This window comes from Marmota monax, unplaced genomic scaffold (genome assembly GCF_021218885.2).
Source record: "Marmota monax isolate L192 unplaced genomic scaffold, Marmota_monax_Labrador192_F-V1.1 WCK01_AAM20220418_F8-fsc00199, whole genome shotgun sequence".
Taxonomy (NCBI): Eukaryota; Metazoa; Chordata; class Mammalia; order Rodentia; family Sciuridae; genus Marmota; species Marmota monax.
In genome coordinates, this window is record NW_026694340.1 from 1,132,096 (window position 1) to 1,157,403 (window position 25,308).

Consider the following 25,308-nt stretch of genomic DNA (forward strand, 5'->3'; position numbering starts at 1 on the left):
AACCCCAACTTCTGGGTAAACAAGGAAGGGAAGGAAGGGAAGGAGGGTGGGAAAACACTGGTCCTAAGAAAGAGTCCTGTAAAAGTGAAGCAAGGAAGGTTAAAGTGGGAGCAGGGTTTGGTGGTACAGGAATGAAATCCTAGCAACTGCAGAGGCTGACATAGGAGGATCCTAAGTTCAAGGCCAGCCTTAGCAATTTAGCAATGCCAAGAGGGCGGGGGCGAGGGCGGGGGCGGGGATCATGTTATTTCTTCCAGCTGATGCCAAGTGCTAAAGTTTGAATCTCTACCCCATTAAAACACGTTGAGCCAGGTGTGGTGGCGCACACCTGTAATCCCAGCAGTTTGAGAGGGTAAGGCAGGAGAATCATGAGTTCAAAGCCAGTCTCAGTAATTTAGTGAAGCATTAAGCAACTCAGTGAGATCCTGTCTCTAAATAAAATACAAAAAAAGGGGCTGGGGATGTGGCTCAAGCGGTAGCGCCCTCGCCTGGCATGCATGCGGCTAGGGTTCGATCCTCAGCACCACAAACAAAGATGTTGTGTCTGCCGAAAACTAAAAAATAAATATTAAAAAAAATATATATCTGTATCTATAAAAGGGCTGGGGATGTGGCTCAGAGGTTCAGTGCCCCTGAATTCTTTTTTTTTAAAAGAGAGAGAGAATTTTTTTTAGTATTTATTTTTTAGTTTTTGGCGGACACAACATCTTTGTTTGTATGTGGTGCTGAGGATAGAACCCGGGCCGCACACATGCCAGGCAAGCGTGCTACCACTTGAGCCACATCCCCAGCCCAAGGTCCTTTTTGTTTTTCATTTTGAGACAGGGCCTTGCAAAGTTGCTGAGGCTGACCTTGAATTTGCAATCCTCCTGCCTTAACCTCCAGAATCAGTGGGATTACAGTCATTTGCCACTATCCCCAGCAAATTATTACTAATTATAAAATACTCAAGTCTGGGGTATTCTGTTATGGCAGCACAAAATGGACTAATACAGCAAGGTTTCACACCTTAGGTAACTATCTCATGACACTATTATTAAAAATATGTAAAAAGACAACAAAGATAGCACCCAGATCTTGAATTCCAAGATCTGTTGTCCAGTGAGGGTCCCTTGGAGAAGTGATTGGTTCCAAAGTTGAGACAGGGAGATCATGATAAATGAGTTGAGCTGGGTGGGTGATGCACAACTTCAATCCCAATGACTTGGTATGCTGAGGCAGGAGGGTCAGCCTCAGCAATTTAGCAAGACCCTACTCAAAACAAAAACCAAAAAGGGCTGGGAATGTAGCTTAGCCCCTGGAATCAATCTCCAGTTCCCCTGCCAAAGGGAAAAAAAAGAAAAGATAAATGAGATGGGTATCTCTGGTCAGTCCCCAAAACTAAGAAAATCTGGGGTGGGGTGGGCTGAGACAGAGAGAGAAGAGGGTTTGTTAAGAACCCAGGAGTCAATTTGAAAGTCTCCTAAGAGCCAAAGGGGAAATAACTTAAGCAACAAAATGACATTGAATTTTTACTTCACCTCAAGACAAAATATACATCCATGAGTCCATACTATAAGTAATCAAATAAATAAATGGGGGAAAGGAGACAGGTCTTCCTAAATGAGTTTCAATTAACAAATGTAGGAAGAAAAGAAACAGAAAAGCTGTCATTCAGAAAGCATCAGAATAACAGCTGTTGTGGACAATAGCCACTAAAACTAGTAGGTGACTTTGAGGAAAAACCAGTTGCTTATGGTTAAAATATCTCCAAGATATCTATTAACTAAAAAGGGAAAACTATAACACAGAAAAATCTAACAGAAACCACCATAAACAAGTGATCAAGGCTGGTGCCAGAATTCTGTGATATAAAGAACTGAGGACACTTCATTTCTATGATCCTCTTCCAAAAACCTCACAAAAAAAAAAAAAGATAGACCCAAATGGAGGCCATTAGACAAAATAACTGATAAAATCTCTTCATAATTGAAAGGGTATGAAAGACAAGAATGAGGAACTTTTGAGATTAAAGGAAAGGTAGAAGAAACAGAATGCAGTTTTAGATAGTATTCTGAAAGACAAAATGGATATTAGTTGGAAAACTGGTCAAATAGAAGTAAGTTTCTGGATTTATTTTGCCAAATGTTAATTTCTTGGCTCTAACAGTTGTACTGTGATTATGTAAGATGTTAAGATTAGGGGAAGCTAGGTAGAAAATATAAAGAAACTGTACTATTAATGCAAACTTTCTGTAAATATACAATCAGTTCAAAATGAAAACTTTAATATTTATTTGTTTTTAGTTTTCAGCGGACACATCTTTGTTTGTATGTGGTGCTGAGGATCGAACCCGGGCCGCACGCATGCCAGGCGAGTGCACTACCGCTTGAGCCACATCCCCAGCCCCAAAAATAAAAACTTAAAAATTAGAATTACAACATTGTCTTTGGAGCTTTATTTCCACTTCTGGTGTTAATTTATGGCTAACACTGTGTTTTGATTCTAGGCTGTAAGTACTATTTTGTACAATCACTCTAATGAAATGTTTGTGGAACGAAAATCTTTTTTTGACATGATTATGGTTGAGGAATAATACATTTCCTATATTCACCAGGGATTCAACTCCCAGAGTCCTGCTCCTGGGCGGGATGGAGAGAAATTCTTTCCAAGTAAGTCTATACTCTGCCACTGATTCTGTCCCGTCCCCCGCCCCAGGAATACATGATTAGAAAAGAATCAAATTCCTGCCTTCTATAGTTCTGCAAGTATACATTTAACAGGTGTAACAGTAAAAAATTAAAATTAGAATTTGTTTAAATGCCCTTAGCTTCAAAAGGAGTAAGAACTGGCATTAAATAAAATAGCAAAGAGTTTAAGCTTGTGAGCATAAGTTCTGAGTTTTATTTAATTGCAAGGAATGCTTCCTAGGTACATACTTTTTTCTCTTCTAAGTTCTTTAGCTTGCAAAAATTGCCCTTGCAGAGACAATGAACAGTGTTAGTATGTTTGAAGAGTGATTTATTAAATCTACCTGTGAAGTGATACATTCTCGGTGAAGCCTTCTGAAATATTTTTTAAAGTAAAGTTTATTTACAAATGAAAGCAGATGGTTCTACAAAATTTACAGGTAATTACAGACTTTCTAAACTCAAAACATACAAACATTTAAACATGTAAAGAGAAGCTCATTTTCTTCAAAAGTAGCTTTCTACCACTTTCTCATTGAATTATTTTTTAAAAAAGTTTTGAAAACCTATATTTAAACCAAATCAAGATTTTTCTATAAATGAGACCTTTTTCCAAAAAGTTTAGAAGACATCACAGAATGTGATGTTAAACCAATCTCATCACAATAAATAATTTACTTTTTTTTTTTTTTTGGTAGTGCTGGGTATTGAACCCATGGCCTTGTACATGTGAGGCAAGCACTCTACCAACTGAGCTATATCCCTAGCCTGGTATTTTACTTTTAAGGAACATTGTACAGTATTTCCTTTTTAACCTTCATGTTAGATTTAACTGTGTATATGATATGTAAACACAACATTAATCTTCATTATTCAGTAGTAGACTGTCATATTTACCAAATACCATATAAATTGTCATACCATAATTACAAAAATGGCAAAAGGCAACCTTCTTTTTTAAAAAAATATTTTTTTAGTTGTCAATACATCTTTATTTTTTATGTATTTATATGTGGTACTGAGAATCAAACCCAGTGCCTCACACATTAGGTAAGCACTCTACCAATGACCCACAACACAGAAAGGCATTCTTAAAGGCAACCAACTCTGTCCTGATTTTTGGAAAATCACCACTCTTCTTCCTACTTTCTCCAACTTTGAACTGTACTTTTTATAGTATTTTTACTACATAAAGATATTTATAGCACTTTTACTTTGTTGCTTTCTTTTTAGATACTCTGAATTTTTTTGAAAGGCACCAAAATTAGACTCCTTAGTTTCAGATTTTTTGTCCCTTTTTAGAATGATTTTCCTCAGAAAGGGTAACTCTAAGAACTTAAGGAAACAGAAGGAATTGAATGATATAACACAGCAACTTGAAACTTGCGGCATTTAAAAGGTATAAATATATTTATAGGTCCCATGAACTTATCAGGACAAAAAGTCAAAATAACTTTCTGAAGATAAACATGAAAATAGAGTACATTTATTAACAGTAGGAAAACTCCTAAGGTTATAGTAACAATGTATTAAATTTTACATAGTAACACAGTCGAAAGCATTAGAAATTCTTTGCCAGATATTCTAAGCATTATCCTGAAAACCTGCCTGACATATACCATTAACATATAACAAAGCATGGCATTTATTTTTACAGGAAGAAAAAATAAGTTCCATCACAAAAACATATTTACTAGATTTCAGCTTTGATTAAAGTCTACAGATATATTTTAAGGATTAAAAAAGAAAAACAAGATTCATCTCTAAAATAAAAGTCAAATATATGTGCATAAATATATATGTGTATATGTTAATAATCTTTATGTTTTTACAATGTAAAACACTTAGAAACTTTGGGTGGGGGTGGGAGTGGGGGTCTACTGGGGATTTAACCCAGGGGTCTTTAACTACTGAGTCATATCTCCATCCCTGTTTATTTTTTATTTTGAGACTGGGTTGTGCTAAATTGCTTAGGGTCTCATTTAGTTGCTGAAGCTGGCTTTGAACCTGCAATCCTCCTGCCTCAGCCTCTGTAGCCACTGAGATTTTTGAACTCTAGAAAGTTTGACCAGTTAACCTATTTGGCTTTAACATTGTCTAAGTTCTCTTCTGAGAATCACATTGATATTTCTGGTCCATGAGTCCAATATGGATAGAGCCATTATTTTTTTTTCTTCTTTGGTGGCTCATCTTCAGAGCTGCTATCTGTGCTGGTGCTGCTACTACTGGAAGAGCTGGAGTCTGAGTCTGAATCAGAGGAGGAGGAAGAGGTTGTGGAGGAAGCTGAAGATGAAGAACTAGAGGAGCTCTCATCGGTGTCACTGTCCTCTGAGGAAGATGAGGTAGATGTTTCTTCACTCTCTGATGAAGAATCACTGGCTGAACTGTCACTGCTATTGCTACTGGAACTAGTTACACTCTTCGACCTATTAGACAATGAACAGTATATACATGGGAAGCTGATATGTAATAGAATGTTTAGAAGCAATTTCATATAGCATTATGGATGCACATTGTTATGCTTTGCCAGAATGTTCTAGGTTTGATGCTTTGGGAATTGCCTGTTTTAAGTCACAACTGCACCCTTTACAAGATCTTTTTTACTTCAGTAATTTAAACTCTTGGATGGGGTTCCCAATCAGCCTATCTACTCTTATTATGCTTCAGAGTGAATAATACTCGAATAAAGCTGCAGTTTAACAATTAGATCTATTTAAATCTCATATAGAATAATAAATATTTTTATATTCTTTGTTTTTTTTTTTTTTTAAATATTTATTTATTAGTTTTTGGCGGACACAACATCTTTGTATGTGGTGCTGAGGATCGAACCCGGGCCGCACGCATGCCAGGCGAGCGCGCTACCGCTTAAGCCACATCCCCAGCCCCTATTCTTTGTTTTTTGATGGTGCTGGGGAGGAAACGCAGGGTCTTGCACATACTAGGTAGTGCTCTACCACTAAATTACATCCCCAGCTTCATACTCTTCATTTTAACTATTTCAGACCAGATAGGGCTGTCCAACAATTTCCTATTCATCTAGAATTTCCTATTTTAAACCAAAAGAAGACATTTACTACTTCCAGGTGTAAGAACTCTAGAAAGACACAAAAAAAGGAGAAATGGAGGCAATAAATTCCAAATAGGTTAGTATTACCATTATTGAATGGCAAACAACAGAATTCAGAATCAAATCTTATATCTGTTATTTCAAAATCACCATTCTCATCCCACCAACTAGCATGACATATATCTATTTAATACTTCCAAAGCCACAAATACCTTTTTTTCTTGGTCTTTTTTTCTACATTGGTCTCTCCAGTGCTGATAGACATGCTGATAGAGAAAAAAAAAGTCCTGTTAATATATACACAGTTTAAACAAACCCTTCTGCCATTCCCCAAAGCTGTTCTACATCATAGAAACACTTGCTTTATAACATATACTCAGAGTACAGTATTCCTTGTTATAACCAAGTAGAAAGTTTCCTATTTTAGGCTATCTATGATATACAATCCACTTAATCAAAAAGAAATGTGGAACAGGAGGAGAACCAATAAGCACAATTTTTTGTTGTTGTTTTTACCAAGAATTGAACCCAGGGGCACTATGTCAATGAGCTACATTTCCAGCCCTTTTAATTTTTTTATTTTGAGACAGGGTCTCACTAAATTGCTTAGTGCCTAAGTTGCTGAGGCTAGCCTTGAACCTGCAATCAGTTTGGGATTACAGGTGCTTGCCACTGTGCCTGCTTAACAGGCATGTTCTTACACAGGTTTGTTTCTGAAAAGGTACACATGAATATTGATGATATAAAAGTTCATTATTTATGGGCTGGAGTTGTAGCTCAATGGTAGAACAACTGCATAGCACCTGTGAGGCACTGGGTTCAATCCTCAGCACCAGAAAAAAAATAAATATATAAAATGAAGGTATTATGTCCATCTACAACTAAAAAGAAAATTAAAAAAAAAAAAAAAGAAGAAGAAGAAGTTGTTGTTGTTTATCCCTGCATGACCCTGGAAGAAATTTCACCTGTGCAGAGTGGAAGACTGCTTCTGTGGAAGTCCAGATGTTTACTATACTATTATGTAGCTAATAGTCCTTATAAAGATGCTGCTTCTAATCTGCAACACTAACTAAACCCAACACTTTCCTACTTCAGCTTATTTAATAAACAAATACTCATCTCATAGGAATTTTGAATGTCTTATGTCAAAGAACATAAAAGACTAAATAATTTTCCAGTTCCCCTCCTATCTAGTTCTTGTAGGAAGCAATCACTATAACCAATCACTTATATTTTCAAAAATAATTCTATTATTCTTTTTTTAACATAAATTATAGTATATTATATATACTATTCTCTAGTTTATTGATACACTTATTGTATATTGGATAGCTTACCATATCTATTCAGATCATGTACCTTATAATATCCTGTTGCCATTCCATTGATAGTTGAGGCAATAGAGCAATGATTAAGAGCGTAGACTCTAGGGACAGACTGGTTGGTTGAACAATGAACTTTTCTACTAGTTGCACAACACAAAACAAGTTACTGTCCTCGCTGTGTCTCACTTTCTTCACATGTAAAGTGAGGATTAAAATAGTATCTACCTTAATATTATAGATTTGAGGCTTAAATAAGCTAATACTTGTAGAGTTTAGTATAGTGCCTAGTACATAGTAAGCATTCACTAAACATTCGCTATTATAAAATTTTTTGGGGGAGTGGGGACTAGAGATTGAACTCAGGGGCACTCGACTACTGAGCCATATCCCCAGCCCTATTTTGTATTTTATTTAGAGACAGGGTCTCACTGCTTATTGCCTCGCTTTTGCTGAGGCTGGCTTTGAACTTGTGATCCTCCTGCCTCAACCTCTGGAACTGCTGGGATTACAAGCATGCGCCACTGTGCCCAGACACTATTACATAATTAAAATCTGGAAAACCACCACAAAACATTTCGTCTCTTAATAAAATCTAATTCTCTTAATAAAATCTAAAAGTACTTATAAAATATTCCTTTGTATACCACATGTAAACCCACCTTTGTTGTAATAATAATTTTTCTTTTTCTTTTAAAGCTTTCTTTAGTTCTGCTGTTCTTGAAGGCCTATGGAGGTATTTTCTTTTTCCTGTGCATTCATAAGTCCAATGTCCAAATTCCAAGCATTTCTGACATCTAACATGTTGCTTATTTGCTTCACTAAAGAGAAAAAAAAAAAAAAACCATTATGAAGTCAAACAACAATAAGTGCTGGCGAGGATTCGGGGAAAAAGATAGTCATACATTGTTGGTGGGACTGCAAATTGGTGCAGCCAATTTGGAAAGCAGTATGGAGATTCCTTAGAAAGCTGGGAATGGAACCACCATTTGACCCAGCTATTCCCCTTCTCGGACTATACCCAAAAGACCTAAGAAGAGCATACTACAGGGACACAGCCACATCAATGTTTATTGTAGCACAATTCACAATAGCTAGAATGTGGAACCAACCTAGATGCCCTTCAATAGATGAATGGATTTAAAAAAACGTGGCATTTATACACAATGGAATATTACTCATCACTAAAAAACAATAAAATCATGGCATTTGCGCAAATGGATGGCATTAGAGCATATTATGCTAAGTGAAGTTAGCCAATCCCTAAAAAACAAACGCCGAATGTCTTCTCTGATATAAGGGGAGTGACTCCAAATGGGATTGGGAGGAAGAGCATGAGAAGAAGACTACCACTAAATAGGGAAGAGAGATGGGAGGGAAAAAGAGGGAGAAGGGGAGTTGCACAGAAGATGGGAGGAGAACCTCATTGTTATACAGAATACATATATGATGTTGTAATGAGAAAAAGAAAAAAAAAGTGTGTCACATTAGATTGGATAGAGAGAAAGGATGAGAAAGGAGGGGAGGAGTAGGGAGGATAGGAAGGGCAGCAGATTAGAATACACAATAAGATTGATGTATGTACATTCCATGTATGTATTATATATCAAAATGCATTCTACTGTCATGTATGACTAAAAAATAAATAAATTTAAAAAAAAGAGAGAGAAAAAAAACAAGCCTTAAGTTTTTTCCTTGTGATACTTTCTTCCTTGAAAAGCATAAATAATATAAAGTGTAAAATGATGTTTATTTGGGGGCTGGGGCTGTAGCTTAGTGGTAGAGTTCTTGCCTAGCACATGTGAAACATTGGGTTCAATCCCCAGCACCACATAAAAATAAATAAATAAATAAATAAAATAAAGTATCCATCTACAACTAAAAATGCTTTTTAAAATGATGTTTATTTTTATAACAAAGGGCATATAAGGCAATATAGTATGTAATTCAAAGTATATACCGTGTAATTGAATAGAACTCAGTTCAAATCTTGGCTCTTCAGTTCTATTCCAGTAAAGACAGACTAGGTAATTCTGACAAACTCTCTTAGCTCAGAACTAGAAATGATAGTCAAATCATTTTTAATTAATTAATTAATTAATTATAAAATATCTTTATTTTTATTTGTTTATTTTTATGTGGTGCTGGGGACTGAACCCAGGACCTCATGCACGCGAGGCAAGCGTTCTACCACTGAGCTGCAACCCCATTCCTATTATTTTTTATTCTAATTTGTTATATATGATAGCAGAATGCACTACAAAATACATATTATACATATGGAACACAATTTTTCATGTCTCTGGTTATACATAAATTAGAGTCTCACCATTTGTGTCTTCATACATGTACTTAGGGTAATGATGTCCATCTCATTCCACTGTCTTTCCTACCCCATGCCTCCTCCCTTCCCCTCCCTCCCCTTTACTTTATCTAGAGTTTGTCTAATCCTCCATGCTCCCCAACCCAACCCCATTATGAATCAGCACCTTTATGTCAGAGAAAACATTCAGCATTTGATTTTTTGGGATTGGCTAACTTCACTTAGCATTATCTTCTCCAGCTCCATTCATTTACATGCAAATGCCATGATTTTATTCTCTTTTAATGCTGAATAGTATTCCATTGTGTATATACACCACATTTTCTTTATTCATTCATCAACTGAAGGGTTTTCTAGGTTGGTTCCATAGTTTAGCTATTGTGAATTGTGCTGCTATAAACATTGATGTGGCTGTGTCCCTGTAGTATACTGTTTTTAAGTCCTTTGTATATACACCGAGGAGTGGGATAGCTGGGTCAAAAGGTGGTTCTACTCCCAGTTTTCCAAGGAATCTCCATACCACTTTCCATATTGGCTGCACTATTTTGCAGTCCCACCAGCAATGTATGAGTGTACCTTTTTTCCACATCCTCACCAACACTTATTGTTGTTTCTATTCTTATTAGCTGCCATTCTGACTGGAGTGAGTAGTTTTGATTTGCATTTCTCTAATTGCTAGAGATGTTAAACATTTTTTCATATATTTGTTGATTGATTGTATATCCTCTTCTGAGACATGTCTGTTCAATTCCTTGGCCCATTCATTGATTAGGTTATTTGGTTTTTTTTTGGTATTAAGATTTTTGAGTCCTTTACATATCCTAGACATGAGTGCTCTATCTGATGTGTGTGTGGTAAAAATTTGCTCCCCAAATATAGGCTCTCTATTCACCTCACTGATTGTTTCTTTTGCTGAGAAGAATCTTTTTAGTTTGAATCCATCCCATTTATTGATTCTTGATTTTAATTCTTGTGCTGTAGGAGTCGTATTATGGAAGTCGGGGCTTAATCCAACATGATGGATATTTGGGCCTACTTTTTCTTCTAATAGGCTCAGTGTCTCTGGTTTAATTCCTAGGTCCTTGATCCACTTTGAGTTGAGTTTTGTGTATGGTGAGAGATAGGGGTTTAATTTCATTCAAAACATTTTTAACAGTCTACTTGAGGAATCAGGAATTTAACAAGGGGATAAGAATAACCAAGCCAAGATATGGAAGAAGATTGAAATCCAAAGTCAACGCTTATGTTGGAGATGTTTGCCAAACTCAAGAGGGTACATATCACTTGACTCAAGTTAGGGAGATAAACTTTGGGTGCAGAGTTGATTCTGAAGCACCATGTTCTAAGAATAAACCAAACCTTATATGGACTGCAGCACAGCTGCAAGTCATCTGTAAAACTGAAAAAAATCCGAATCCCTAAAATCAGACCGAAATATAGCAAGGAGAAAAAAATAGGTGAAAGAAATGAAAAACAAGAAACAAAACTGTCATTCCGTACTGATGATGTATTATAAGGTACATGGCAAATCCAAAAGAATCTGTAGACAAAATATTCTGAAATACTTAGAAGTAATGAGCAACTTGAGCAAGTCTTTTAGATCAGGATCTGACTATTAAGAGTCAGATGGTGAGCTGAGACTATAGTTCAGTGGCAGAGCACCTGTCTAGCAAGTGTGAGGCACTGGGTTCAATGGTTTGTGGAACCCTGTATTAGATAAAATAAGGTCAATATATAAAAATCTATTAATGGAGTGTCTATTTAACAAAATGAAGTTAAAAATGAAAAATTTGAATATGACATTTATAATTTTCTTAAAATTACTAAATACCAGTCAGGTGTGATGGCACATGCCTGTAATCCCAGCAATCCGGGAGGGTGAGGCAAGAGGGTTACAAATTTGATGCTAGCCTCACCAATTTAGCAAGGCCCCTAATAACTTGGTACGACCCAATCTCAAAATAAATAATAAAAAAGGGGATGTAAACTGGGCACAGTGGCACATGCCTGTAATCCCAGCAGCACCTGAGGCTGAGACAGATAGCAGTTCAAAGCCAGCCTCAGCAACAGCAAGGCACTAAGCAACTCAGTGAGACCCTAAATAAAATAAAATAGAAAAATAGGCCTGGGATGCGGCTCAGTGGTCAAGTGCCCGAGTTCAGTCCTTAGTACCAAAAAAAAAAAAAACAAGGAGATGTAGCTTAATGATGAAGTGAAGTGCCCCTGGGTTCAATCCCCAGAACAAACAAAAACAATAACAATAATAAAAACTTACCAATGAAAGAAGAGATGTACAAGACTCCCATGTATAAAACAAACATTACTGAGAGAAATTTAACATTTAAATAAGTGATTAAATGGAAGGATATCTAATGTTCAAGACTGGAGATTCAATATTGTAAAAAATGTGAATTCTTCCAAAATTGATTTACACATTCAAAGCAATGCCAGTCAAAATCTCAACAAGTTTCTCTGATGTAGATCAAGTTTATTCTAAAATGTGCATAGTAATTGAAAATGACAAGAATAGCTGAAATCCCCTTGTGAAAGAACAAGTAGAGAAGTCTTTTTTGCCTTATTACAATCCTAAAAAATGACAGATTTTAGTTAGCAACTCAGGAGGCTGAGGCAAGAGAACTGTAAGTTCAAGGCCAACTGCAGCAATTTAGCATGACCCTAAGCAACTTAGCAAGACCCTGTCTCAAAATTAAAAAAAAAAAAAAAAAAAAAAAAGCAGGTTGGGGATGTAGCTCAATGGTAGTGTGTCCCTGGGTTCAATCCCCAGTACCACAAGTAAATGAATATACAAATAATAAAGAATTTTTATTAGTTAAAATATATTATGAAAAGAATAAAAATGGTGTCTAAAAAGGAGATTATTGCAACATATATAAATATGCCCTCACTTCCAGATTATACAAAGAACTGTCATGAATTAATAAGAAAATTATGTATAACAGAAAAATAAGATTAAGTAGAAAATGGAAAGACAGTACAAAAAAGAGACTGGAAAGCACAAATGAATAATAAACATGAAAAAGTGCTCATTCTGGGCTGGGGATGTGGCTCAAGCGGTAGCGCGCTCGCCTGGCATGCGTGCGGCCCGGGTTCGATCCTCAGCACCACATACAAACAAAGATGTTGTGTCCGCCGAGTACTAAAATAAAAAAAAAAAAGAAAAAGTGCTCATTCATGATCAAAAAGCATATTAAAGCTCTAATAAAACACCACTGGAAAGAAAGACTAAAATTAAAAACCAGCAATAGAAAATATTAGCAAAGATATACAGGAAGAGGAATACTCATCTATTGTTGATGAAGAATACAAACTGGTACAACCATTTCACACACATACACACAAAAAAACACATTTACTTCAGTTGAAAAGATGCATACTTTGTGGCTCAGTAATTCCCCTCATAGGTATTTATTCAATAGAGATCCATGCACAACTATACCAGGAAATATTTGTAAGAATATTGCATTTCCTAGGATGGGGTTGTAGCTCAGTGGTAGAGTGCTTGCCTAGCATGTGTGAGGCACTGGGTTCAATCCTCAGTATCACATAAAAATAAATAAGCAAATAAATAAATAAATGTACTGTACTTATCTACAACTAAAAAAATTTATTTTAAGAAATATTGCATATAAAAGAGAATAAAATCATGGCATTCGCAGGTAAATGTATGGCATTGGAGAAGATAATGCTAAGTGAAGTTAGCCAATCCCAAAAGGACAAAAGCCAAATGTTTTCTCTGATATAAGGAGGCTGACTCATAGTGGGGTAGGGAGGGGGAACATGGGAGAAATAGATGAATTCTAGATAGGGCAGAGGGGTGGGAGGGAAAGGGAAGGGGCAGGGGATTAGCAAGGATGGTACAATGTGATAGACATCATTATCCAAAGTACATGTATGAAGACAAGAATTGAGTGTCAACATACTTTATATACAACCAGAGATATGAAAAATTGTGCTCTATATGTGAAATAAGGATTGTAATGCATTCTGCTGTCATTTATTTATTTTTTTAATCAATAAAAAAATAAATAAATATTGCATTTCCTGGCTGGGAGTATAGCTCAGTGGTAGTTTAGTGTGCACAAGGTTTGATCCTCAGCACCATAAAAAAATAAAACCACAAATAAAAAGAATATTGTTCTTCCTTTATGTAGCTTTTTAAATATTGAAACAATCACAAACTCCGAGACAAATTGTAAATAAGTTTAAATAGCTATTCTTCCTGCACCAATTGTGAGTAGCCAACCTAATTCCTCATCCACCCAAAGTATTTTATTGCATATATTCTATAAACTAGGACATTCTTCTACATAACAATATAATGATTAAAATCAAATTAATGTTGATACATTCCTACTATTTTTTAAAAATATTTTTAGTTATCAATGGACTTTTATTTTATTTGCTTATTTATGTGTGGTACGAGGAATTGAACCCTATGCCTCACACATATGAGGCAAGCGCTCTACCCCTGAGCCACAACTCCAGCCCCTCCTACTTTTTTTTTTTTTTTTATGGTGCTGGGCCTTGTGCATGGGAGGCAAGCACTCTACCAACTGAGCTATATCCCCAGCCCTTATTCCCATTATTTAATCTTAAGACCTCATTTAAGTTTCATCAAATGTCCTTTATAGAAACACTCAGTTCAGCACCAATCTTGCCCTTGTCACATCACTTTAGTACCCCACTTGACACTTTTAGATTACAGGCCAGTTATTTTGCAGAATATGCTTCAATTTGAGTTGGAAGATTTACTTCCAAGCTCACTCATGTAGCAGTTAGCAGGAGGCTTCAGTTTCTTGCCATATTGTTCACTCCACAGAACAATTCACAACATCACCTTCCCCAGAGTGACTAACCAAGACAACTCAAGAAGTCAGTCTTAGGCAGGCGCACTGGCACATGCCTGTAATCCTAACTACTTGGGAGGCTAAGGCAGAAGGCAAGTTCAAGACCAGCCTGGAAAATTTATCAAGATCCTGTCTCAAAATGTAAAAAAACTGACTCAGTGGTCAAGTGTCTCAGGATAAATCCTCAGTACCAAAAGAAGAAAAAAGTCTTTTATAACCTCATCTGGGAAGTGATCATCACTTCTGTTCTATTCTATTGGTCACACAGACCAACCCTATCACAATGGGTGGGGATTACATAAAAGTATACCAGAAGGAAAAGATAGCACTGAGGTTCATCTTGGATGCTGACTACCACATCTGATAACCCTACATGGTGAGATTTAGCCAAGAATCTGTGGCAGGAATATATCAAAAGTGATGCTGTATACTTCTCACTGCTATCCTACCAGGTGACACAGGATTCCAATTTGTGTCCTTTTACAATTGTAGTAGTTTAAAATAAGTCCATAAGTTTTTCGATACTACTCATTTCAAGAAGTGGAGCCTAATTTCCTTCTCCTAGAATATAGATGAGACTTTGTCATTTGCTTCAAACTATAGAAATAAAGCAGAGCGATGGACTGTAACTTTGAAGACTAGGTCAAGTAGTTGCCATATCATGAAGATACTCAAGCAACCTTTGAAAGGTCCATGTGGCAAGGAATTAAGGCATCCTGAACCATCTTGGAAGCAGAATTCCAATTCTGGATACCTGCAGGCTCTGGCAACATCTTGACCACAATCACATGGTAGATCCTGAGTCAGAACTACTCAGCTAAGATACTTTTGAATACCTGACCATTAAAAATGTAAGTTAATGTTTATTGTTAAAAGCCACTAAATTCTATAATTTGTTACAGCAATTGATAACTAATATAGTACTCATATTGTGAATGTATATAAACATCCTGCTCTTCATTAAAAGATTATTTATCAATATGAATTAATTCTTTTCTAATTCATTCAACAGGTTATAATCCACCTTCTCTCTCTCTCTTATGGTACTGGGGATTGAACCCAGAATCTTACTAGGCAAGTATTCTACTATAAGCTATATCACCAGCCCACCATCATTTATTTGGCAAATATTTCCTAGATTCTATGGCCTGATATGGCTCCTTCATTCTTTCAGTACTTTATTGCTTTCTGGTACAATAAAATATCTCAGGCCCATCTTGCATTTTTATTGCCCAGCCTGAAATCAGCCATTTCTATAAGGAGTCCTGATGATACTCTGAAATCTGAAACATTTTGAACATTGATGGGAAGCCACAAATGGAAAAGTCCATACATGACTTAATGTAAAGGCTAGTTTAAAAAAAAAAAAAGTGCATTAAAATTACCTTCAAACTATGTGTATAAGCTATCTATTAAACATAAATGAATTTTGAATTTAGACTTTGGTCCCATCCCTAAGATATTTCATTATGTATATGCAAATATTACAAAATCAAAAAAGAAAAAAACCCAAAATGCAAAACACTCCTGGTCCCAAGCATTTCAGATAAAAGATACTCGACTTGTACAACTAGCTTTCTACAACTTATGTGTATGTATATATATAAAACAAGGAGCAGCCCCTCATAGAGTCACATAGTCAGGAAGGGTGAACTAGACAGGACACCCAGTAATTGTTTCAACTCTCAAACTTAATATGTGCAGAATGAAAAGAATAGAATGCTAGCTCAAGAAATTTGAGAGAAGGGTATGTAACAAAGCCTTTATCTGTTCTGAAAGTATGTGAGTCACATGGCTCAGGTGACTGTTTTCTGACACACCAAAAGATTTTCCAGGTAAGACTGTTATACTGTACATAGGTACATTGGAGGAACTCTGTCAGACAGAGGTATGCAAATGCTGTTTTGATTTTTAAAACAGGAAACAGGTGGATTCCACAAATGAGACCAGTGAACTTGACTGATATCTGTTTCAGGCAAAATTCTGGCTGGATTTATTAAATTCATTCAGAAAGACAAGTCACGATCATGGAGGTATCCAATCTAATACCCCTTTGTATTTTTTAATAAGACATCTTAGAAAGCTTCTCACAATATTCCTCGAAAACATCACAGAACAATTAGGTAGACCAGCTGACAGTGCTGTTTATGGGTTGAAGTCAATACAGAGATCCAGTGATGACCCCACATAGTCTGGTCCTGAGTTTAGACTTGTTCAATATTTTTATAAGTAATTTGTATGAGGATACAACTGTGCATGTTCATCAAACCTGCAGTTGACCCAAAGCTGACGGGGATAACTAACATGATGAATGAATGAAAGAAACAGGGTCCAAAAGATCTAAACAAGCTGGAACTCTGTGCTGGATCTAACAATAAAATTTAACAAAGATACAGTCTGACACTTTTTTTTTTATTATTAGTTGTTCAAAAACATTACATAGTTCTTGACATATTTCATACATTTGATTCAAGTGGGTTATGAACTCCCATTTTTACCCGTATACAGATGAAAGTCTGACACTTAAGACCAATAAGTCAACACAAGACAGAGGAGAGGGCTGGGGTTGTGGCTCAGTGGTAGAATGCTCGCCTAATATGTGTGAGGCATTGGGTTTGATTCTCAACACCACACATTAATTAATTAATTAAAGGTCAATTGACAACTTAAAAAGAAAAAAGATGGGAAGCTTGACTTGACAGCAATTCAAGTGGAAAACACTCAAATTTTTAACTGACAAATCGTAACTTGGGACAAAAACAAGGAAGTTAGAAGAAAGCAGTGATTAGCTTCATAAACATCTGTTTCCTTTCAGCTCAATATAAACCTGTTTTTTTTTTTTTTTTTAATGGTACTGGGGATTGGGGCTAGGGTTGTGGCTCAGTAGTAGAGCGCTTACCTAGCATGCATGAGGCACTGGGTTCGATTCTCAGCACTGCATATAAATGAATAAAATAAAGGTCCATTGACAACTAAAAAATATTTTTTAAAAAATGGTACTGGGGATTGATCCCAGGAGCATTCTACCACTGAATTACATCTCCACCCATTTTTATTTTGAGATGGGATTATGCTAAGTTGCCCAGGGTAGGCTTAAACTTGCCATCCTACTGCCTCAACTTCCCAGTTGCTGGGATTGTTTATTGTTAAAAGCCACTAAATTCTATAATTTCTGCTACCATGCCGGGTGCAACATAATCTTTTTGATAGAAATGAAAAACATAACTGGCCACTGTAGGAAGTGAGTACATCATTACTGCAGGTCTTTTTTTTTTTTTTTTTTTTTTTTTAGTTTTAAGTGGACACAATATCTTTATTTTACATTTATGCGGTGCTGAGAATCGAATTCAGTGCCTCGCGCATGCTAGGTGAGCACTCTACCACTGAGCCCAACCCCTGCCCTGGAGGTCTTTTTTTTCTGGAGACATGATCTTACTATTGTTCATTGTCCAGGCTGGTCTCCAATTCTTGGACTTAAGCAATCCTCTTGCTTCAGTCATTAAGCACCTGGGACTACAGGTGCATACACCAATACTCCCAGATGTTACTGGGTTTTTTTGTTGTTGTTAAGCCAAATTAGATGAATCCTTTGGAGAGAGTAGAGAAATTCAGAAGAGGGTTTGGTAAAAGAAATTACCCTAAATAGTACCAGGATTCCACAATCCACTTACATAGGGGAGGTGTAATTGCAATTAATTAATTAATTAATTAATATTTATTTATTTTTTAGTTTTAGGTGGACACAATATCTCTTTTTTTTGAGAGAGAGAGAGAGAGAGAGAGAGAGAATATTTTAATATTTATTTTTTAGTTATCGGCGGACACAACATCCCTGTTTTTTTTTTTTTTAAGAGAGAGAGAGAGAGAGAGAGAGAATTTTTTTAATATTTATTTTTTAGTTTTGGGCGGATACAACATCTTTGTTTGTATGTGGTGCTGAGGATCGAACTTTGGCCGCACTCATGCCAGGCGAGTGCGCTACCGCTTGAGCCACATCCCCAGCCCCACAATATCTTTTTATTACATCTGTAATCTCAGTGACTCAGGAGGCTATGGCAGGAGTATTTCAAGTTTGAGGTCAATTCCAGCAACTTAAGGAGGCCCCAAGCAACTTAAACAATACTTTTTTTCCTTCAGTTGTAGATGGACCTTTATTTTTTATTTATTTATATGCAATGCTGAGAATCAAACCCAGTGCCTCACCCATGTGAGGTAAGTATTCTGCCACTGAGTCATAACCCAAGCCCCAGACTGTCTTAAAATAAAAAATAAAAGGGCCTGGGGATGTGGCTTAGTAGTTAAGTACCCCTGATTTCAATTCCCAATAACACCCCCCCAAATTAATTAATTAAAAGATAAAACTAATTTAATTCCAATTGATTTTAAGCATGCTTATTAAATCACTGACAGATCTGCTCAGGGTTCATAATTACCCTCCTATAGCAGGCACATTGGCCCACATCTATAATCCTAGGGACTCAGAAGACTGAAGCAGGAGTCTCACAAATTCAAGGTTAGCCTCAGCAATTTTAGGCCCTAAGCAACTTAGGGAGACCCTGTTGCAAAATAAAATATATCAAGGGTTGGGGATAAAATGCCCCTGGGTCCCTGGACCAAAAAAAGGCTTTTTTTTTCTCTTTCATTTTTCCTCTGTCCCGTATAGTCCAACTATTCTAAAAGAATGACAACAATCAGATATGTAATCCCTGCAACTCAGGAGACTGAGGCAGGAGGACAACAAATTCAAGGCAAGTCTGGGCAACTTAGAAAGATTAAATTATAGGGCTGGGGATGTGGCTCAAGTGGTAGCGCGCTCGCCTGGCAATGCGTGCGGCCCGGGTTCGATCCTCAGCACCACATACAAACAAAGATGTTGTGGCCGCCGAAAAGTAAAAAAATAAATAAATATTAAAAAAGAAAGATTAAATTATTTTTACCTCAAAAATTAAAAAATGGTTGGGGATGTAGCTCAGAGGTACTGTGCTTGCCTAGCATGTGTAAGCCCCTGGGCTGGATGCCTAGTACTGCCAAAAAAAAAAAAAAAAAAAAGCGCAATAGTCCTTTCTCATTCTTGTAACTAACTTCTTCTTCTTAATATTTTTTAGTTGACAACAGACCTTTATTTTATTTATTTATATGTAGTGCTCAGAATCAAACCCAGTGCTTTACACAATGCAAGTCCTCTGCCACTGAGCTACAACTCCAGCCCCTAATAACTAACTTCTAACTTAAAAAGTTTTGAACTTTTCATCATGAAAGAAATAAATACTGGGGCTGGGGTTGTGGCGCAGTGGTAGAGCACTCACCTAGCATGTGCAAGGCCCTGGGTTCGATCCTCAGTACCACATAACATTATGTGTCTTGCTATTGAGGGCCTCACTAAATTGCTTTAGGGAGGCCCTAAGCAACTCAGTAAGACCCTGTCTCTAAATAAAATATTTTTAAAAAGAACTGGGGATGTGGCTCAGTGGTTAAGCACCCTCGGGTTTAATCCCTGGTACCACATAAAGATAACATATAAATAAATATATATATATTTATACATGTGCAATAAATACTTCTTTTAATTTAATTTTTTTTTAGTTGTAGATGGACACAATACCTTTATTTGATTTACTTAGTTTTATGTGGTGCTGAAGATCAAACCCAGTGCTTCACACATGCTAGGCAAACATTCTACCACTGAGTTGCAACCCCAACCCCAATAAATACTTCTTATTTATAAACTTTTTTTTTCTCTTTTTGGAATTAGGGATTGGACCAGGGGTGCTTTATCACTGAGCTACAGCCTCAGTCCTTTCTATCTTATTTAAGTTTTGAGGCAGGGTCTTGCTATTGAGGGCCTCACTAAATTGCTGAGGCTGGCCTTGAACTTTTGATCCTCCTGTTTCAACCTCCCAAATTTTTAGGATTATAGGCATATACTATACCATGCCCAGCAAAATTAAACCTTCTTGATAAATATAAAATGAAAAGTAAAGGCTTTCCAGATGTGGTAACACATGCTTGAATTCCAGAGGCTTGGAGGCTGAGGCAGAAGGACTGCCAATTCAAAGCCAGTCTCATCAACTTAGCAAGACCCTAAGAAACTTAGAGAGACCCTGTCTCAAAATAAAACATATTAAAAAAGGGTTGAGGATGTGGCTCAGTGGTTAAGTGCCCCTGGGTGCCATCCCTGGTACTAAAAAATAAAGACAAAAAATACAAAACAACCACAACAAAAAGCTGGGTGCCATGGTGCACACCTGTAATCCAAGGGGCTCAGGAGGCTGAAGCAGGAGGATCAAGTTCAAAGCCAGCTTCAGCAATTTAGTGAGGCCCTAAGAAACTCTAAATAAAATATTTTTAAAAAGAACTGGGGATGTGGCTCAGTGGTTAAGCACCCTCGGGTTTAATCCCTGGTACCAAAAACAAAAAACAAGGCTTTCCTCTTACTTCCCCCAAATATGTCCCTAAAACTCTTCTGGACTCCTCCAATCTTTAAAGACCTCCTTATCTGAATCCCTAAATACACAGCAACCATTATAGAGTTTATTATACTCTATATGTTTTTTTTCCAACAATACCAAAAGCTCCTAAGGGTCAGATTTATTTCTTACTTCTGTGTAGCTCATGTATGAAAAATATGCACACTATAGAAACAGCACATTTGTTTAACTTTCTAATACTTCTGAAACAAGAAATATCACTTAGACTAAAAATCTTATTTCCATTTCATACTTACAGGGAACATTTGGTTGTCATTCCAGCGTTCACTGACCTGTAACCTATCACCCAGCTCATCAATGGTTATGAGCACCCACTCAATTGTGCTGGAAGGAAAATAAGATCTCTATAATGCTAAGTGAAGTTAGCCAATCCCAAAAAGACAAATGCCAAATGTTTTCTCTGACATAAGGAGGCTGATTCATAGTGGGGTAGGGAGGGGGAGCATGGGAGGAACAGATGAACTCTAGATAGGGCAGAGGGGTGGGAGGGGAAGAGAGGGGGTAGGGGGTTAGCAATGATGGTGGAATGTCATTGACATCAATATCCAAAGTACATGTATGAAGACATGAATTAATTGAACATACTTTATATACAGAGATGAAAAATTGTGCTCTATATGTGTAATAAGAATTGTAATGCATTCTACTGTCATGTATTTAAAAAATTAAATCAATTAAAAAAAAAAAGAAAGAAAGAAAAGAAGATCTCTAAAACAATCATGGTTTCCATAAACCTGTAGTCAGGGTTGGGCGTGTATAATCCAATTTAGACCAATGAAGTGTAATCAACTTGAAGTGGATCTAAAGGACCCTAGACACTGCAGGCAACCTTAAACAAAAATAAGCAGCTTATTCAAGTCTGGAGCCAACACTCAAAAGGGCAAGACTGACATTAGACCAGAGACCCTGTGCCTTCTAGAAAAAATTGTAGGCCCAAATCTCCATCATGTCAGCTTAGGAAAGGAATTTCTCAACAAGACTCCTAAAGCACAAGAAATAAAATTAAGAATCAATATATGGGATGGTATCAAACAAAAAAGCTTCTTCACAGCAAAGGAAACAATCAGTAACGGAAAAAAGAGCCTATAGAATGAGAGAAAATCTTTACCACTTCCATCTCAGATAGAGCATTAATATCCAGGATACATAAAGAACTCAAATAACTTTACAACAACAAAACAAATACCACAATCAACAAATGGACAAATAACTGAAAAGGCACTTTACAGAAGAAACACAAGTGGTCAACAAATAATATGAAAAAATGTTCAACATCTCTAACAATTAACGAAATGCAAATTAAAACTACACTGGGATTACATCTAGTTCCAGTCAGAATGGCAGTCATCAAGAATACAGGCAACAATAAATGTTGGGGAGGATGTAGGGGGAAAGGTACAATCATACATTGGTGGTGGGGCTGCAAATTGGTGCAATCACTTTGGAAAGCAGTATGGAGATTCTTTAGAAAACCTGGAATGGAACCGCCATTCGACCCAATTATCCCACTCTTCAGTATATACCCAAAGGACTTAAAATCAGCATACTACAGTGATATAGCCACTTCAATGTTTTATAGCAACTCAATTCACAATAGCTAAGCTATGGAACCAACCCAGGCGCCCATCAACAGATGAACAGATAAAGAAAATGTGGTATATAGACACAATGGAATATTACTCAGCCATAAAAAATAAAATTATGGGGCTGGGGTTGTAGCTCAGTGGTAGAGCACTTGCCTTGCATGCATGAGGCACTGGGTTCGATCCTTAGCACCACATAAAAAGAAATAAATAAAATAAAGATATGTGTCCATCTACAACTAAAAAAATATTTTAAAAAAAGAATAAAATTATGGAACTTGCTGGTAAATGGATGAAACTAGAGACTATCAAATTAAGTGAAATAAGCCAATCCCCCAAAACCAAACGCTGAATGTTCTCCCTAATATGTGGATGCTAACACAATAAAGGAGAGGAGAGAAGAACAGAAATTCATTGGATTAGACAAAGGGGAATGGAGAGAAGGAGGGAGTGGGAATAAGAAAGGCAGTAGAATGAATCCGACATAACTTTCCTATGTTCATATATGAATACACAACCAGTGAAATTCCACATCATCTTCCATTACAAGAATGGCATCCTAATTATAATAAGTTATACTTCATATATGTCAAAATACACTCTACTGCCATGTATATCTATCTTTTTTTTTTCCCTCCCTTTGGTGCTAGGGATCAAACCCAGGGCCCTGTGCATGCAAGGCAAGCACTCTACCAACTGAGCTATATCCCCAGTCACTGTTATGTATACCAAAAAAGAACAACAATAAAAAAGAACAAGTCTGAGGGGGAAAGGGATGGGATCCTAGTACTAGAATTTAGCACTTCTACTGAAGTATTTCATCTTACCATTCGTTTTTTTAAATATTTATTTTTAGGTTGACACAATATCTTTATATTTATGTGGTGCTGAGGATCAAACCCAGTGCCTCATTCATACTAGGCGAGCACTCTACCACTGAGCCACAACCCCAGCCCTTACCATTCTTGATCTCATAACTGTCTGACTTTAGAACTGGGAATGTAGCTCCGGGACACAATGTTCCAATGCACCAAACCCTGGGTTCAATCCCCAGTACCACCCAAACAAACAAAACACCAAAGAACCATCTGAATGCAAAGCCTTCTTCCAAGCCATGCATGAGCACCTACAGTTCTAGTTTTTGGGAGGCTGAGCTGGGGTCATCCCTTGAGTCCAAGAATCTGAGAACAGCCTGGACAACATAGTAAGAGATTGCCTCAAAAAACAAAGGAACAGCTGGGTGCAGTGGTGCTCTCCTATAATCCCAGCAGCATGGGAGGCTGAAGACTGGAGAGTTCAAAGGCAGCCTCAGCAAAAGAGGAGCTAAGCAACTCAGTGAGACCCTGTCTCTAAATACAAAACAAAAAATACTGCTATGGATGTGGTTCAGTGGTCCAGTGAGTGCCCTTGGTTTCAATCCTTGGTACCCAAAACCAAACCAAACCAAAACAACAACAAAAAAACAAAGCCTTCTTTCTCCAAGCTTACTACTCTTTGTCTCCCCATGTCTTTATCCTTGCGCCCAAGGAAATCTTCTCACCAGACCTAAGATGGAGTTTAGAGAGAAGAAAAAGAGTGGGGTTCTTTCAAAAAAAAAAAAAAAAAAGAGAGAGAAATATATACATAATTACATATATATTTACACACACATATGCTAGCTAGTGTCTACATTACAAACATGCAAACAGTGATGACATAAAATACTGCAAGAACAAAAATGTGGCAAATGTTTTGAGTGTTCAGGATGGTAGAAAAAGAGGAAGCTGAGATGATCCCCATATTATCTGTCCTTTGCAAATCTGTTGTGCCACTCTGTCTAGATCGTTAGGCACACTGCCATCTTTCAGTTCTTAAAATCTTTTTTCAGGCCTCAAAGCAATTATGTCACTCTCAGGCTCTGCTTTCTCCAAATCCCTTTGTTATTGGTTCCTTTCTCGACCTTTCAATATCTCTTCAAATGCTACCTCCTCAAAGATGCCTTTCAACCACCCAACCTACCGTGGGCCTTTCCCTTTTTCCATCACATCTTATTTCCTGCAAAGATCTTATCACCAGTTGTATAAACTGAAATTGTATTTGTTTATAAACAGATTCCACCACTAGAATGTAAGCTACCTGAAGGCTGCACATCTCTTTTTCTTTATATTCAAACTCTGGCATACAAGGGTAGACAATACATAAATTTTTATTTAAGGGGAGAATGAATGACAGAAAGCGGGAAGATAGCTTGGTTAAAGAGTTGGCGTTGTAGGATGGCTGTTTCTAGGAAAGGTAACTGAAAAGAGGCAGGAAAAGCCAGCTGGGCTGGAGGTTGCATAAGAAGCTGAAGTTTACGTCGGCCGGAGCGAAGAGGTAGGACCAGGGCTTTCAGGCTTCTCCTGGCCACGCGTGGAGTAAGTAGAGGGGTCTAAGCCACCAAATAATCAATTCTGGGCGTTTTCTAAGGTAAAACCAAAGGCGCCAGCTTACTGCAGCTTTGATCGCGTCCCCGGACCTTAAAAAGCGACCGTCTTCTGTGAAAAAACTCGCCAGTGGTCACTAAACTTATCCGTCGGCCGAGTCCCTCAGGGGCAAGGAACATTTTTGAGACACAGCCATCTTCCGCCAGTCCCTACAGGGGACCCAACGCCGGCCCTACATCCCGGCGTCCTCTCACTGGCCAGGCGACGCGCGTCTCCCCGCCCACACCCCGCGTGGAGTCCCGAATCGGCTGTTCACTTACGCTTGTCTCCGTGCTATCAGCCGGTGCATGGGAGTCGCCATCTTAGGGCGGCCGACCTGCCGCGCGGGGCTTTGGGAAACTCCTCGGAGGGGGCGGGGACTTTGAACTCCGGCGGCCGCAGGCGTGGGCGGGGCCAGGTGGGCTGGGAGCTTCCGGGGCAGCATCTTGTCAGAGGTAGTGTCGCGGGTGGGCTGGAGAGCGGTATCTGCTGCGTGGTCGCGTCTGTCAGGCTCCAATAGAGTTTTAAAGGTGACTTCAAGGAA

General features: G+C 37.5%; 1 protein-coding gene across 1 annotated transcript; it reads right to left on the reverse strand.

Annotated features, from left to right (window-relative positions):
• Positions 1–2,860: 2,860 nt before the first annotated feature.
• On the reverse strand, positions 2,861–25,308 carry Zcchc10 (zinc finger CCHC-type containing 10). The gene is made up of 4 exons (XM_046467673.2): positions 25,046–25,308; positions 7,724–7,882; positions 5,952–6,005; positions 2,861–5,095 (listed from the first exon to the last, which is right to left on the reverse strand). Exons 1-4 carry the CDS (start codon positions 25,207–25,209, stop codon positions 4,831–4,833), a joined length of 642 nt encoding a protein of 213 aa, XP_046323629.2. The 5' UTR covers positions 25,210–25,308; the 3' UTR covers positions 2,861–4,830.